Source organism: Ochotona princeps, chromosome 4 (assembly GCF_030435755.1).
Source record: "Ochotona princeps isolate mOchPri1 chromosome 4, mOchPri1.hap1, whole genome shotgun sequence".
Taxonomy (NCBI): Eukaryota; Metazoa; Chordata; class Mammalia; order Lagomorpha; family Ochotonidae; genus Ochotona; species Ochotona princeps.
The window spans coordinates 14,459,723-14,476,442 of NC_080835.1; the positions used below are offsets into that span (position 1 = coordinate 14,459,723).

General features: G+C 50.6%; 1 protein-coding gene across 1 annotated transcript in view; it reads left to right on the forward strand.

Annotated features, from left to right (window-relative positions):
• Positions 1-10,512, forward strand: part of AGBL2 (AGBL carboxypeptidase 2) — a 43,480-nt gene extending 32,968 nt beyond the window's left edge. The window contains exons 13-17 of the mRNA XM_058662274.1: positions 6,594-6,660; positions 7,171-7,290; positions 7,722-7,829; positions 8,678-8,764; positions 10,333-10,512. Coding sequence (XP_058518257.1) covers positions 6,594-6,660; positions 7,171-7,290; positions 7,722-7,829; positions 8,678-8,764; positions 10,333-10,512 — 562 coding nt within the window. The remainder of the gene's footprint in view (positions 1-6,593; positions 6,661-7,170; positions 7,291-7,721; positions 7,830-8,677; positions 8,765-10,332) is intronic.
• Positions 10,513-16,720: the final 6,208 nt, after the last annotated feature.

Consider the following 16,720-nt stretch of genomic DNA (forward strand, 5'->3'; position numbering starts at 1 on the left):
CTCGACTGCTTTCCCAGGCCACAAACAGAGAGCTGGATGGGAAGTGGAGCAGCCAGAATACAAACTGGTGCCTATATGCGATTCCAGTGCATGCAAGGTGAGGACTTGAGCACTAGGCTACTGCACTGGGCCCTAAAACATTTTTTTCATTTTCTTTTAAATATTTTTTACATAGTTGAGAGGGATGCACATCCATGTGGGCCTCAGATTAGGCTGGGGAGGGTTGAGACATGGAGGAAGTGAGTGGGACAGATGTTTCGGTTTTTTTCTCCTGTGTCCGCTGGAGGGACGGAGAAGAGGCCCCTCCTTGCTGTCAAACTACATCAGCACCAGGGATGCAAAACGGTCATCTGATGATGCCTTAGGGACTCCAATGTGGGAAAGGGTGTCTGAGAGGTTAATTCTGAGACGTTGTTAGCTTTGTTGCACCAGGGTTGATAAAATCTTTTCAAGGTCCATTAGCTGACCAAGCCCACCTTAGTGCATCCACAGACCCAGGAACATGCTAAAAAGCTTGGCCTGGAAAGTTGTCCAACCTTTTCTGCTTTCCATCCTCTGAGGAGGCAGTTGATGTCCTCTGCTGACGTAAGTGAGCTGGCCACAATGTCCCCTGTGTGCATCTGGGCATGCTGGCCACTGCACAGGCATCAGCAACTGAGGCCCAGTCCCAATCATGTACTCCAAGCTCGGGTCACATACCTTGTGATTTTTCCTGTGGCTGGGGTTTGAGTCCAACCATCTAGTTGCGGAGTCCACCCAAGAAGCCTCACCTGGGGTGACCTCAGACTTGACTCTGTTGGGTGTCATCCAGTGCAGAGTCAGGTTCAGTGTTTCACCGGCACCAGCCAACGCATATACCAGTGGATGAAACTGCTTGGTCAGTTCTTCCCCCAGCCCCATCTAACATGCAAACTGATGGGTGTTGTGGTCTAGCCTAGCCCAACCTGCCACAGGCCCGGTCCTCATGCATACCAGCAAATGCCCCAGCCAAGTTGGGATGACCCTAATAACCCTCACCAGGTCCACTCCAGCCCCAGTTTGTGCCCAGATATGGGCCATACTGTGCTGCAGCCTGACCTGACCTGGCCGACCCCCAGCCCTGGATCTTGTGTTCACCAGCAGGAGCTGCAGACTTACATGGGGGTCCCCAAGTTCCCCTGCCAGGCCTGATGCCGGCTCTGGCTCTCATGTTTGCCAGCGGGGAGTGCGGCCCAGGCTGACATTGCCTACCCCCAGCCCCGACTCTCATGTGAACTAGCAGGTGCCACAGTCTAGCCCAGCCCATCCCACACCGTTCGGGCTCTCATGAGTGCCAGCAGGTACCGGGGCCTGCCAAGTCAAGAATGTCCTAAGACCCAGCCCACATGCATGCCAATGGATGCTGCAGCCTTGCCCGGCCTGGTCTTCCCCTAGCCCCAGCTCTTGCACTCACCTGTGAGAGCTGCAGCCTAGTGGGGAGTCCCCAAAGTTCCCCTACTAAGCCTGTTTTCAGCTCCAGATCTTGCGTATGCTGGTGGGTGCTGGGCCAATCCAAAGTCTGGAGTTTCTTAAAGGCCTCCCATGTGAATGCAGAGGTCCAAGGACTTGAATCATCCTCCACTGCTTTCCCAGGCCATAAACAGCAGAGAGCTAGGTTGGAAGTGGAGCAGTGGGACCCAGATTGGTGCCAGTATGGGTGCCTGTGCTACCTTTGCAGTATTAGCCTGATATACCACTCTGCCAGCCCCTGCTTTATTGCTTATGTGAAAAACAGAGAGATAGAAATGTTGCATTTCCTTTTTTTTCTTCCTTCTGAATGTGTGCAACAGACATCTAGCCAACATCAGGAGTCTAACATGGACCTCCCCAGCCAGGTCTCCAACATGGGTGACAAGGAACCAAGTACTTGAGCCAACTGCTGCTGCCTTCCCAGGTGTATTAATAGAAAACTGCATGGGAAGTGGAATAACCTGGACCCGATCTGACCTTCTGACGTGGAATGCAGGCATCCCAGGTGGCAGGCAGCCTGCTGTGCCATCAGGCCACCCTCCCTGGTCCCTAGCACAGAGGGAGGGCTCAGAAAGTGCTGGTTGAGCTAATTCAGTGTGTGTGATCTCAGCTCCACCCTCAGAGCCACCCTATTTATACTCAGAAGCACCCGGGTGGGTGGGTGTCTCCCAAGCAGGCAAGAACCCCTTCAGTTTCTGTCTCCTGGCTGCTGTGCCTCAGGCTGTCCCCGGCTGTCAAAGGGCTCCTGAGCTGGGCACGGAGGGCTTGTGGAGGGCTTCTGCCAGAGGCCAAGCGGTAAAGGCAGAGAGGACAGCGGGAGGGGGGTGGGCCTCCCACCCTCTCTCTGTGGCACTCTGTGGCACTTTGTCACTTGAAGCTTTTGTTTTTTTGTTTTCTTGTTTTTTCTTGCTAAGTCTCACAAACATCTCCTTAGAAAATTTTAAAGAAATATTTCCTCATTTACTTGAAACACTGAGGGAGAAAGGGAAAGACAGAGCAAAATGTGCCATCTGCTGATTCACTCCCCAAATGCCTGCAGCACCCAGGGCTGTGCCAGGCCGAGACCCGGAGCCCAGAGCTCCATCTGGGTTTCCCACATGGGTGGCCGGGAACCAAGAACTTGGGCCATCATCCTCCACTGCCTTCCCACGCGCAGTAGCAGAAAGCTGATTCGAAACAACGGAGCAGCCCACACTCGAACCTGCACTCCCACATGGGACATGGGAGTCCCCAGCAGAGGCTTAACCCGTTGTGCTACATGACCCCTCCTGAGGTTCCCTAAGCCAGGCCAAGTAGCATGGCCCATTCATTATGTCGTCCTTTTCACTCTCCCAGAATGCTTTGCTTAACCCTCCTGTAAGACCGCTGCGCCACCCTCTGATGCACATGGAGCACGGAACCGACTCAGAAGCAGCTGAACAGATCCATTCAGGTTAGGAAGTATTGAAGCTAAGGGGCATTCAGTGCCGTTCTTGGGACCACCCACTTCCCATATAAGAGCATCTGCGTTCAAGTCCTGCGTTCGAGTCCTGGTTCTGCTCCCATCTCCTGATTCCTGTGAGACATGGCAGGTGACAACACAACCGCACTCTGCCCACATGGGATCAAGTTCTAGGCTCCTACATGCAACCTCACTCAGCCCCAGCTGCTGCAGGCAATTGGGAATGAGCAGAAGATGAAGTCGAGTTTCTACTGTCTATCTGAGCGCCCACAAGCTTTGCAACACGTTCTGGGACACAAGCACATGGAGTGTTTCACATCAGTTGCGAAGTTTCCTGTTATCTCCGAAGGGGACCGGAGGGACTCCTCTTGAGCAGCCTCAAAGGCTGCACCGTGTGAAACCAGGGACTGGAGAATGAGATCTGAAAAGTTTTCTCCTCTGGGTCTGGCTGTCAAGCTCCTTGCTATGCTTGGAGGGACCCAGGGGAGCTAAGGAGAATGAAGGATTGCACTCAAGAATGGTCTGGGAAAAAAAAAATCTGCTCTCCCCATGAGATTTGAGTTCTGTGCCTGGCACTTAGTTCTGTCTGGAGGCCGTCCCCAGAGCAGGGCCCTCAGCTGTAGCCAGCCCAACTCCATGAAAGGAAAAGATAGAATGTGACGCTCAAACAGAAGACGTGCTGTGGACGAGGGTTGGTAATCTGAGGCCTTCATCCTAGCCCCTGTTGAGGGGAGGGGACAGTATGGAGAGAGAGGCTTTCTGGGAGTCCACCTGTTGCAGGGAGGATAAAATAACACTGCTGACCTTTGGCCTACAGATTCTTTATGAAATCTATTTACTTTTTTTATATATTCAATACATTTTTACAGAATCCCTGGTAGACTCCTAGCTCTTTGAACTGGAATAGCCAAAAAGGAATGGATGAGAAGAATCTCCCACTCTCAAAGAAATCAGAGTTCCCTGCATGCCAAGGAGCCAGTGGCTGGGCTTAATCCCCGCCTAGGGCAGCTGTGCCTGTCTGGCCAGCATTCAGTTGAGCTGCATGGAGTGTGAGCTTGGTGCCAAAGGGCTCTGCCGCCTTCATTTGTGTTTCCTGTCCTGACCCACACTGTCTGGCACATAATAGGTGTTCAGAATGAATGAGTGATGTGCTTGTCAGGAATTCTTAGGGGTGGGCGTTTCGTACAGCAGCTAAGGTGCTGTTTGGGATACCAGCACCTCACGCTGGGATACCCTGTTCAAATCTGCTCCCCTACTTCTGATCTAACTTGAAGGTGATGTGTGCCCTGGGAGGCAGCAGGTCCCTAAGGATTCTTGGGTTGCCACTACACATGGGAGACCCAGACTGAGTTCTGGGCTTCGGTGTCTGGCTGGCCCAGCCCTGGCTGCTGCAGGTATCTGGGGAGTGAAGCAGCAAATGACTGCCTGACTTCTATTTGTGTTGCTCTGTCTCTCTGCCTTTCAAATCAAGTTAAAAAAAAAAAAAAAGGAATCCATAGTAATTGGGAGCAGATCTTTGGCTTAGCAGTTAAGGAGTGCCCAGCTCTGACCCCTGACTCCAGCCTCCCTGGGGTACAGACATGGCAGTACCAGTGATGACCCAAGCAGTTGGTTCCTGCCACCCATGTGGACGACCTGATGCAGTTCCAGGCACCAGGCTTCAGCCCTGAAGCCAGCTTCCAGGATCTAATTTCCCAACTCTTGTAGGCATTTAGGAAGTAAGCAAATGGTTGAGTTTTCTCTTCCATTTTCAATCTCTCTCTCCCTCACTCTCTGATCCCAATCCATCTCTCATTCCATATCATTCTCTCCATCTCTCAAATGAAGTGAAAAAAAATTCTTTTAAAAAGAATCTTTAGGACCGGTGCAGTAGCCTAGTGGCTAAAATCCTTGCCTTGTGTGCACCAGAATTCCATAATGGGCGCCAGTTCATGTCTTGTCAGCCCTGCTTCCCAGCCAGCTCCCTGCATGTGGCCTGGCAAGGCAGTTGAAGATGGCCCAAAGCCTTGGGACCCCACACCCATGTGGGAGACCTGGAGGAAGCTCCTGGCTCCTGATCAGCTGAGCTCTAGCTGTTGCAGGCACTTGGGAAGTGAATCAGTAGAAGGAAGATCTTTCTGTCTCTCCACTCTATAAATCTGACATTGCAATAAAAATAAATAAATCTGAAAAAAAAAAAAAGAATCCTTAGGGACCTGTGCAATGGATCAGTGGCTAAATGCTTACCTTGCAACCACGAGTATCCCATATAAGCACCAATTCATGTTTTGGCTGCCCCACTTCCCATCTAGCTCCCTGCTTGTGGTCTGGGATAGCAGTTAAAAATGGCCCAAAGCCAGGCCTGGCGGTGTGGCCTAGTGGCTAAAGTCCTCGTCTTGAATGCCCCGGGATCCCATATGGTCGCCAGTTCTAATCCCGGCAGCTCCACTTCCCGTCCAGCTCCCTGCTTGTGACCTGGGAAAGCAGTCGAGGACGGCCCAAAGCTTTGGGACCCTGCACCCACATGGGAGACCTGGAAGAAGTTCTAGGTTCCTGGCATCGGATCGGTGCAGCACCGGCCCGTTGCAGCTCACTTGGGGAGTGAATCATCGGACAGAAGATCTTCCTCTCTGTCTCTCCTCCTCTGTGTATATCTGACTTTGCAATAAAAAAAAAAAATAAATCTTTAAAAAAAATGGTCCAAAGCCTTGGGACCTTGAACCTGTATGGGAAACCCAGAAGAAGCTCCTGGCTGTTGGCTTCATATTGGCTCAGCTCTGACTCCTGCGGCCACTTGGGGAGAAAACCAGAGGATCAAAGATCTTTTTGCCTCTCCTTCTCTGTAAATCTGCCTTTCCAACAAAAATAACTCTTAAAAAAAAAATCCTTGGTCGAGCCTAGCATGATAGCTCAATTGGCTAATCCTCTGTTTGCAAGCCCTGGGATCCTATATGGGCACCGATTTGTGCACCAGCCTCTCGCTCCACTTGCCATCCACTTCCTTATGGCCTGGGTCTAAATGCTTGGGCTCCTGTACCTGTGTGTGAGACCCAGAAGACGCCCCTGGCTCCTGGCTTTGGTCAGCTCTGATCGTTGCAGCCATTCTGGGGTGTGAACCAGCAGATGGACGACCTTGTTTCTGTCTCCCTATACATTTGCCTTTCCAATAATAAATAAATAAATCTTCAAAACAAGAATCCTTAGTCACTGCAAAATAGATGTTGTAGGGCCCGGCGGCGTGGCCTAGTGGCCAAAGTCCTCACCTTGAACGCCCCGGGATCCCATATGAGTGCTGGTTCTAATCCCAGCAGCTCCACTTCCCATCCAGCTCCCTGCCTGTGGCCTGGGGAAGCAGTCGAGGACGGCCCAAAGCTTTGGGACACTGCACCCGTGTGGAAGACCCGGAAGAGGTTCCTGGTTCCTGGCATCGGATCGGCACAGCACCGGCCATTGCGGCTCATTTGGGGAGTGAATCATGAGACGGAAGATCTTCCTCTTTATCTCTCCTTCTCTCTGTATATCTGACTTTGTAATAAAAATAAATAAATCTTAAAAAAAAAAAAAGAATAAATGTTGCAGCAGCCAGCGGACTGAGATCCTGCCCCTGTGTGTCTGGTCTGATAAATATCTTACTTCCTAGACCTCTAATGAGTGATTTTTCTTCCTTCTTTCCTTTGGGAAACAGCACCAGTGGTTCTGACAGCTCCCTCTCGGACGGTCTCCCCGTTCACCTAATGAACATAGAAGATAAGGTGAGCTTACACTGACTGGTCTGCCTCAGCTGCCATAGCCTTACAAACATGCTACCAGGTCATTTGGGGGAGTTCTTCCGATTGTCCTCAGATCTACGGAAGGCAGAGCCAGGTGTTCTAACTAGTCGCCCTGGCCCTTATAACTTTCATCTTGCCCTTTGTAACTCTCTGGCTTACTTATTAAAGCCGCTTTGTGATAACAGCCAAACTGAATTATATACTCATAATCTAATGATTGGTGTTATCTGGACCTCCATTAGTGCCATAAGCAATGTAGTTTCCATCGTAAATCACAGATCCCTGGCTCTGACTGTAGGTGCCCCTTTAGCAGCTGCCTGTGGTACTGGGGTTTGGGGGTCTCCGTAGGGAGCAGCCTCTGCCGGGAGGTAACCGACACCAAGGGCTGCAGTCAGGATGAACCTTTGGGTGCCGGATGGGAAGAAGGTTGTGTGTGGGTGAGCATGGTGCCAGAATGCGTACTGACCCATTCCTCTGTACTTTCTGGAACAGGTAAATCAGAAAAAGCTTAAGAAGAAAAAAAAGAAGCCACTGCAGACCAGGAAACAGCAAACCAAGCAGTATCAGAAAAACAACCTGGCACGGAAAGTGAAGTTGACAGAAGAGACCCCAGTATGAAAGCCCCGCTGGCTTCCTCGTGCTGTCGGCTACAGGGCGTTCCACAGAGGAAACAGAAAAGGGGTTAAAGTCTGCTCTGAAACAAAGCAGGCAGAGGGGGATGTTCTGGCTTGGGGTCAGAGTCTACTGCCCTGGCCTTGGCCTGCCGCTCCTCGCCTGCACCTGTCATAGCCATTCTGGGGCCTGTCCAGGTCTGGACTTCCACTGGAGAGGTAGTGGTGACCAAGGGATCAGGCCGGGCCCAGGCTCAGGATGCCTGCAGAGCACCTGCTGGGCCATCCTCCCACCTGCCACACATACCCCTGACCCTCGGCTTTCTGAAGACAAAAACCCCTCCGGGAGTGGCAGTTTTTCAGTTGAGTAAATAGGGTCGATTGTGAATAGATCCACTGTAAAATATATTCTGCTTCATCCAATGCTTCTAGGAAAAGCCAGGATTTACTTCCACTCTGCAGAAGCGGCCAATCCTTCCCAAGAATCCAGAAATTTCCACTTCTTCCATGATGAAAAATGAGAAACCAAAATTGAATGAGGTATTATCTTTGCTTGATTTGTCACACAGATGATTTGATTTATCTCATTGGTACATCTGTCCCACAGGGCTCAGACTGCACCAGCCCGTCCGTGCCCCCGGCGACCAGGGACATTACGATCGGGGAGGTCAGGGTGGTCACTCGGCAGTCCTGCACCCATATCAGAGTTCTCCGTTCAAGCCCCAGCTACCCACTAACACTCCAGCCTCCTCCTAACGTCCACCCTGGGCGACAACAGATCACTTTGCCGTCTCTTCATCTACCTGCCCAGTCAATATGTTCATTTTAAATCAACAGATGACCTTCTTACATGCCATACCCTTTCCCGGATGCTGGGGATAAGACATGGAACAAACAGTATCCCAACCACAGAGACCTCAGGGTCTGCTGAGGGTTTTGACACTGGAGGAGGAAATCATCTCTAGAGCAGGAATGCAATGGAAACCCAGAGAAGGGAGACCAGACAAGTTATAGTACTTTATATATTTTCTTAAAAAGAGATTTATTTGGGTCCAGCACAGTAGCCAAGAGGCTAAAGTCCTCGCTTTGCACACCCTGGATCCCATGTGGGCACCGGTTCTAATCCCAGAAACTCCATTTCCCATCCAGCTCCCTCTTTGTGGCCTGGGAAAGCAGTCAAGGACAGCCCAATGCCTTGGGACAATCTTACTGTCTGTTGCCTTTCTCTGTATATCTGTCTTTCCAGTAAAAATAAATAAATCTTTAACCCACAAAAATATGATCATGAGTTAACATATTTGAATAAAAGGCACACCATTCTTATATGTTCAGCATAACTGCACTGGTTCAAGTAGAAGTTTTAGCAAGGTTGTGTTCATTTATTCCAGACACAGTTGCATGGACGAGACAAAGGCACCTCTCGGGACTCGTCGGTGAATGCCCTAACTCTACCCAGGAATGAAGAGAGAATGCAGGTACTTCCCCTACTCTTTGTGCCAGCAGCTCGCTTTAATCCATTTTCCGTGGAATCATGATTTGGGTGGGAGAGGATCCATAGTTTGCCTCCTCAGTGTGGTCTGCTCAAGTGTACAGTCTAAGGCAGTCTGAGCCCTCAGGCTACAACCCAGTATGCTGCCCCAGGCCACGGGGGCCACCAGGGGCACAGCCCACAGGTGCTTCTAGGCTGGAGGAAGCCCATGGAGAGCCAAGAGCTTTCCAACAAGAACATACTTTTATCTCAACAAACACTCCCTTCGGGCAGCCATTGCTTTGTAAGTTCAGCAACGTGTCAGCTTCAACCATGATCATGAGTAAGGTCACAGCCCTCAACCCTTGGGAGCTGTTAGTGGTGGTCGTCATCCCTTGGGTGTACCTCACTGACCCTTCAGCAGTGGACTGTGAGTGACCTGCTCTGGCCAAGAGTAAGCTGTAAGCAATTCCTACTTATCACTATAAACACATCTCTCAGGCACATGTGCACCTGTGTGTTGGTTCCTGAGGCACAGAGGGAGAAACAGCTGCTAAGGTGCCATTTGAAGCAGTTCTATGTGTGTCCGTGTCAAAGTGTGGCCACCTGTGTCTGAGTGGAGCAAAGACTGAGAATCCACTAGACAGAGAGTGGACAGTCCGCCCACGGGCAGTCCCTGTTGTCTCTGCCAGTCTGTGGCTTAGGAATTCGTGCCTTGATGCCTTCGTTTATCCACTGGTGTCTCTGGAGAAGCTGCGATGCGCAAGGCGATGTGCCTAGGGGTACAGGGTGTAGCAGGGAGATTGCTGCTCGGGACATCGGCATGCCCCATGAGAATACCTGGCTCTCAGTCTCCAGCTTCCTGCTGACCCTCACTCTGGGAGGCAGCAGGTGACAGCTCAAGGCCTTGGGTCGCTGCCACTCACCTGGGAGGAGCCTGGCCCAGTCTTAGCTGTTGCAGCATTTGGGGAATGTGACAGCAGATGGGAGATTTCTGTTCTTCTTTCAAGTAAATAAAAGTAAAAGAGAACATTTGGGTGGGGGTAGCATTTGAGACACAACGGTCCAGGAGAGGAGACAAGTCAGATACTGTGGTGTGACAGACAAGAGCAAGAAGAGAGGCCTCAGGGAAGTCAGACTAACTGACCAGCTAGTCCTGTTTCCTACCCGGCATTCATCGAACCACAGAAGTCGGCCTGTAACATGCAGCCAGAGATCTGATTAGGCCCAGGGTGGTGGGTGGATGCCTTGCTGGCTTTCCCTTTATTTCCTCCCAGGTCCTGTTGGGCTACTTCTCTTAACTTCGTGGAACAGAAGGGCAGTCTCACCCCGGCGCCTCGGGTCCCTGTGTCCCGCTTAGTCATGTTTCTAGACCACTCACTAAACGCAGTCCCCCCTGGGCCAGCCTGGGACCCCCTGAGAGACTGGGGGCCCTGTTACAATGGCAGTCACTTTAGTATTTAGGGGGGAAATGCAAATATTTGCCACTGAATCCCAGTAAAGCCAGCCCCAGGCATAACAATAATTAGAAAGTGCCGCCCTGGTGAATTCTACTTGTTTGTCTTGTTTGCACAGCGTAAGAAGCCAGGCTTCACAACATCATGCTTGCCAAAGAAAAGTACAAACTCCAGCCAAGAGCCCGCCCCAGGTATGCCGCCAAACTGGCCTAGGAATAGATGCTCTGCCACCAAGACAGGCCACGTCGCCATGGTGTCCTACCCATCCCTTCACGTATACACATACCCATATCCCTAGGAGCCACCCAGGCATGTCCTGGACCCGCCCGCTCTGCAGGGCAAGGCAGAGGAGGCCTGAGAACTGGGCCGGGTCATGGTAGACTATGTTGGGTACCCCCCAGTGCTGACCTCACACTCTGTACTGATGCTCTGTGCAGATGCTCACCAAGCCTCATCTCAGGAATTCACTTTTTTGTTTTCCATGAAAGGAAATATGATGAGGATGTATGGAAAAGTTTCCATTATCAGAGACCGAAGTGTGCGCTCATGAAACCATGATAGACCTCATTCTGAGATGCTCTCTCTCAAATTATGTGCCCATCAACTGTAAAAGAGTGAACTCTTAAACATATTTTGGGAGTAAACTATACCAAAAAAAAAAGTTTTCTGTCAAAGCTTTCTGCTGATGGATCATTAGTCAGACCACTAATATACAAATTGTGCTCCAAATGAGATATTCCCACGTAGACAATTCCACAGAATTTATTGTGACATATATAATATTATGTTCAACAAGGTTATGTAAATTTTTAACTCTATGATTAAAAATGTTTCTTTCTCACCAGTTGTTTCCTTTGGTTGGTTAACTGATTAATCTTATGGGAACAGATGTTTCCCATGAGCCATTCCTTCCCAAGAGTGCCCTGAGCACCCAGCAGTTGGCTGGCCATAACGTCTCATCCATGTGCTGGAGCCACATTAAAGGGAGCTCACTCCCGCTCAGGCCAACCTCCCTATTGTGGCTTCACTCTTTGCCCTTCACATTGGATTGAGAGTGTTCTAGCACATTTTCCATCATCACTTCTAAACTCCACGCCCACCACCAGCTGGGTGACCAGGGATCAGACGACACAGCCACGCACGCTTTGTTGCTGTTCCAGTGTGTCCGTCTCGCTGTAATGTTCAGAGTCGGAGGTTCATGGAGAAGCCAAGTGGAGAGGGCAGACACTCCCACATGGAGTCCCCCACACAAAGTGGGCTTTTTGTTGTTGTTGTTGTTGTTGTTGAATTGGGAAGGCAGATTTACAGAGAGGAGAAACAGAAAGATCTTCCATCTGCTGGTTCACTCCCCTTGTAGCCACAATGGCTGGAGCGAAGCTGATCTAAAGCCAGGAGCCGTGAGCCTCCTCCAGGTCTCCCACACGGGTACAGGGTCCAAAGTCTTTGGGCCATGCTCCACTGCTTTCCCAGGCCACAAGAAGGGAACTGGATGGGCATTGGAGCAGCTGGGATATGAACTGGTGTTTGAAGGGGGAGGATTAGCCAGTTGAGCCATTGTGCCAAGCCCACAAGAGAGTCTTTCTGAAAGAAAGACGGGTTGTCCCTGGGAAGTTTGCTGAAGCTTCTATGCCACACCTTCCTAACAGCCATCTTAACTGCCGGCAGTTTATGTTATCTAGAAACCATCCAGCCCAAACCCCACTTTTTGTTCCTAAGAAGCTACTATTACAGGACAAGTCCCCATTGTAAACAGCTGAAGGCAAACTTGCTTCAGAGTTGTTCAGCAATATGCATTTTTGCTCCAAATAATTTTGTAGAAAGTCTATAAAAAGTACTCTAATATGATGACAATGTTTTGGGATTAAAAAACAAAACAAAACATTAAATGAGAACGCATGACTAGTTGCTTTTAGAAATGCTTTCTGAGAATACAAAGCTTCCAGTGAGACATGGTCTGGCTGTGTGTGCCGCAGCCAGCTCCCACAGCCTCCACACCTTCACTCCCACTCAGGACTCACAGGTCATGCTAATTAGATTTCAAGCACCACCCACTGCCATGTTGTGAATCCTGTAAAGGAGTCATCTTTGTTCTCTTTAGAAAAGAGTGGCGCGTTTTCCTCCCCGGATTAGGAAGAAGTTCCCGCAGGAAGTGAGCGTGCTGCAGCATCCAGGAGCCAGCGTGCCTGTCCCTGCCCGCTCAGCTCCTGGTAGCAGGCTCAAGGAGTGACTCTGGCTAGAGATTTTTAACAAATGCAAACCGAGGTCATCCACTCTAACAGTCTGGACGGTCTGAATAAAACCTCACGCTGCTGGCGCAAACAACCTGAAGCTTCTGCATCTCTGAGAGGGAACTGACAGTATGAGCCAGGGCGGAGGAGAAAGGCCCTGGAGTGGGAGCAGCTCCCTGTGCCAAGGACGGAGGGGCGGGATGAGTGCGACTCACTACACGCACACTCCCCAACAGGAGGTACGCGGGAGAGTTGGAATGGATCTCGGATGAAGTGCACAAGCCCCACTTCTGGACCCACAGCCTGACAGTGGTCCCATAACCATCCGGTGGCCAAGTGTCCACTTCTGTCCCGGGAGAGGTGCCAGCCTTCCTGGAGGGTGCTAAAACTGGCAGACAAGTAAGGTGGGTAGTCCCTTTGGCATTCGGTGGAATACTAAACACAGGAATACTATACACATAGAACATGTCCTGGAGAACATTCTAGGCTGTTTTTGTTTGTTTTCCCCTCATTTGGCACTAAAAGATGTAAGCGTTCCCAGGTACCCGACTACTCTGACACTACCATGGCCACCATGTTTAGTTCTATGGTCCCCACATTTGATCACAGCTCTGTTAGTCCATGTTCTGTTGCTGTAATGGACTCCTGCAGAGGGGGTCATTTATAAAGAGAAGGCCTGTATGTCTTACATTGTGGGAGGTGGGGAAGCCTGGCATCAAAGGGCCGCACCTGTCGAGGTCTGACACTGGACACTGCATGGTGAGCACCCCAGAGTGCTCCCATTCCTAACCAAGCCACCACAACCAGCCGATGGGCTCCTTCATCACTCTGGAGTGCAGAGCCCTCGTCACCCAGTCATCTCCCCAAGGTCCCACCTCCAAACACCACCAACACAGCAACAAGGGAATACCAACAAATGCTCTGGTCTACAGGAATAGAACCGCTGCCTTCCACTATTCCAGCTGCTCTCATTGAAGTCTGGTTTCATTAGAGTAGCAGCGGGGATGTTTCCCAGGCACAGAGATGTGGTCCTTTCCACACAAGACACCTTTGAAGCTCCAAAGCTTACTCTGTCCCTGACAACAACAAACCCGGACTGTATGCCCTGGCAAGATGGAATAGAACTAAATGCCACCCGGCGGGGTACATTTCTGTCCATATATTAGTGAAATATTTCTGGGGAAGATAAGCTCATTTCTCATAGCACTTGCCAAAGCTCAACATCTTTGTCCCCTTTTCTCTACCTGGCCACTGCCCAATTTATTTTCCCCATTAAGTGGATTGCATCTAGGCCCCTCCCCCAAACAAACTCCCATGTGTCATCAGGTTCAGAAAGGCATTATTTCCATGGGTGTATGTATTGGAAGAGTACATGCCACCTGGCCAGAAACATGTTTGTTTAATAAGGCTGGTCCAAGAAAGGTACAGAGAGAAACAGCGGCTGGGGATCCTGGTCTGAAATCTGAAACACTCTGAAATATGACATGATGCCCCAAGTAGAAAAACTGCTCCCCATGGAATCATGGGAAGGCCACAGTTAAAATGCAGACACACAGTATAGCAATCATTCAGTATCCCCTCCAGAACCCAGAGCAAGCAAGAAGTCCCTGTCAGCTCCTTGGACTGTAAATATGGGCACTTTGTTTCATGTACTAAATTATTTTTAAAAAGCATTGCATAAGGTCATCTGCACTCTATAAGGTGAGCATGAAACTCACATGAATTTCAGTTTGGACCTGAGGTCCTATTCTCAAGATAGCTCATTAAGTACATGCAGATTTTCCAAAAGGCAAAACCTGGGGGGAGAGATGCTCTGCCTGGAATGCTTCTCAAAAATCCTGGAGATGGGCCCAGCGCCATGGCCTAGTGGCTAAGGTCCTCGCCTTGAGCGCCCCGGGATCCCATGTGGGCGCCAGTTCTAACTGCAGCTGCTCCAGTGCCCATCCAGCTCCCTGCTTGTGGCCTGGGAAAACAGTCAAGGACGGCCCAAAGTCTTGGGATCCTGCACCCGTGTGGGAGACCTAGAAGAAGTTCCTGGCTCCTGGCTTCGGATGGGCATAGCACCAGCCGTTGTGGTCACTTGGGGAGTGAATCAACGAACAGAAGATTTTCCTCTTTGTCTCTCCTCCTCTGTGTATATCTGACTTTGTAATGAAAATAAAATAAATCTTTAAAAAAAAAAAAAAAAGTCTTGGAGCACTGGCACTCCCCTACCCGCTCCCCGACGAGACGCAGGCAGGCTGTGTCCAATAAGAAGGCGTTGAGCAGTCACTGGCTTTACAACTATGGGGAATGCAATGATCTGTGTGGCTGCATCTGCCTGCTTAAAATCCAGGTACACAGATGCAACAAAGCAGACGCCTGCTAGGTCTGGAACATCACAGGGGTGAAACAGCCAGCGGCTGGCACTGAGAATGTCTGGATCTGAAGCCCATCCAGGCTGGGAATGGGGGAAAAAGGGAAGTGGCTTGCTGCTCTGTGTCTTCCCTTCCGGCCTCCAAAGTGCTGCCTGGAAGCAGCAGTCTCAGGTCTTCCTCTGAACACGACTCGTGGCGCAGCTCACCCGCTGCCATGATGGACCCACAGCTTCGCTCTCTAGCCCCGGCTCAGCTCTGGCTCTCGGGGCAACCCTCACCAAGGTGTCTTTGGCTAATCCGAGGATGTTCCTGCCATCCTGTCCCCCAGCCAGTTTCGATGCCAGCCCCCTCACCTCCTGGGCCCCCATGTGACCTACTGCTATGTCACTGGATTTGGGGGACAGGAGTCCCTTCAGTAGACACTGCACAGCTCTGTTCTCCATGCTTTCTCCTTGGCTTCACTGCCCTGTTCAGCCCAGACTCCAGGGATCTTGACGTCAACTGCTCTCTTGCCGGCAGCCCAGTGTCCTCGCCGTCTGTCCTCCCTCCCCAGCCTCCTGGTGGCTTCCCCAGCTTTGGCTCAGTGAGTGATCCCAGCCATCTGTCTGCTCCACTCCTACCTATACCTAGGCTGCCAAGAGGGCTGCAGGCCAGCCAGGGCCTGCACGCGCATGGCCACCAAGAGCTCCTTCACCTTTGCCCTGCCCCCGGCTGTGCCAGCCTCCTCCGTTTCCTCCAGTCCCCTGCTGTGTCTCTGCAGAGCAAGGAACTGCCTTGCCAAGAGCGGCCTCTGTGGAGAAAACTGCACACAGCTCCTGGCCTCCCCCTTTGGTAACTTGATGTGGTGCTATTGGCAAACAGACTCAGAAATCTCTTTAGACAGACTGCAGGAATGAGTGAGTAAATACATGTGTGATGTCAGTAAGAATTAGGCTCCTGGATCTAGAAGGGAAAAAAAAAGCAGCAGCACGAACAACCGCCCTGTGAAGATTGACCGGACTTGGAAGCATTAGTGTAGACTCATGAGGATCACATTCAGGGGTCGCATTTCTGCCCAGCAGGTCAAACCTCCTCCTGCAGTGCCAGTATCCCTTAGGAGCACAACTCCAGCTCCGTGCTAATGTGCCCACGTAGGGAAAGCAGGAGATGGCGTTCTCGTTGTCCCTGCCAGCCACATAGGAGACCCAAAAGAAGTTCCAGGCTCCTGGGTTGTCTGGTCCAACCCCAGCCCTTATGGCTGTTTGGGGAGTGGAAGGAAGATCTCTCTCCATAACTCTGCCTTTCAAACATTGTTTATAATAAATCTTTAAAACAAAGGAAGAAAAATATGCCACATTCATCCCCCTCTTTGAGGTTCTGGTTCCAGAACCCTCCACGATTGGGCAAGTCCCTTATTGTAAAATGGTGCGGTGTTTGCAAACAACCTGTGCGAACTCTGCGTGGAGTGCACAGCATTCTCAGATTACCCGTAACACCTAATCCAGCGGAATCGCTATGTGCGGTGTTGCTATGCTACACTGTTTAGGGACAACGGCAGCAAAACTGCCTTCAGTTTCAGATACAAGAGGTTGTTTTGTTTTTGTTTTTCAAATATGTGGGATCTGTGGACCTGCTGGATTTGGGATGGTGGAACTGTTGGATACAGCACCTCTCAATACAGAGGCCCAATCACATATGTGCAATAGGCACACTTTGCACCAAGATCTTGTTTTTGTTTTTCAAGATTTATTTATTATTTTTATTGGAAAGTCAGATATACAGAGAGGATGACAGAGAAAGAGGAAGATCTTCCGTCCCATGATTCATTCCCCAAGTGACTGCAATGGTCGGAGCTGAGCTGATCCAAAGCCAGGAGCCAGGAACTTCTTCACAGGTCTCCCATGTGGGTGCAGGGTCCCATGGCCTTGGGCTGTCCTCAACT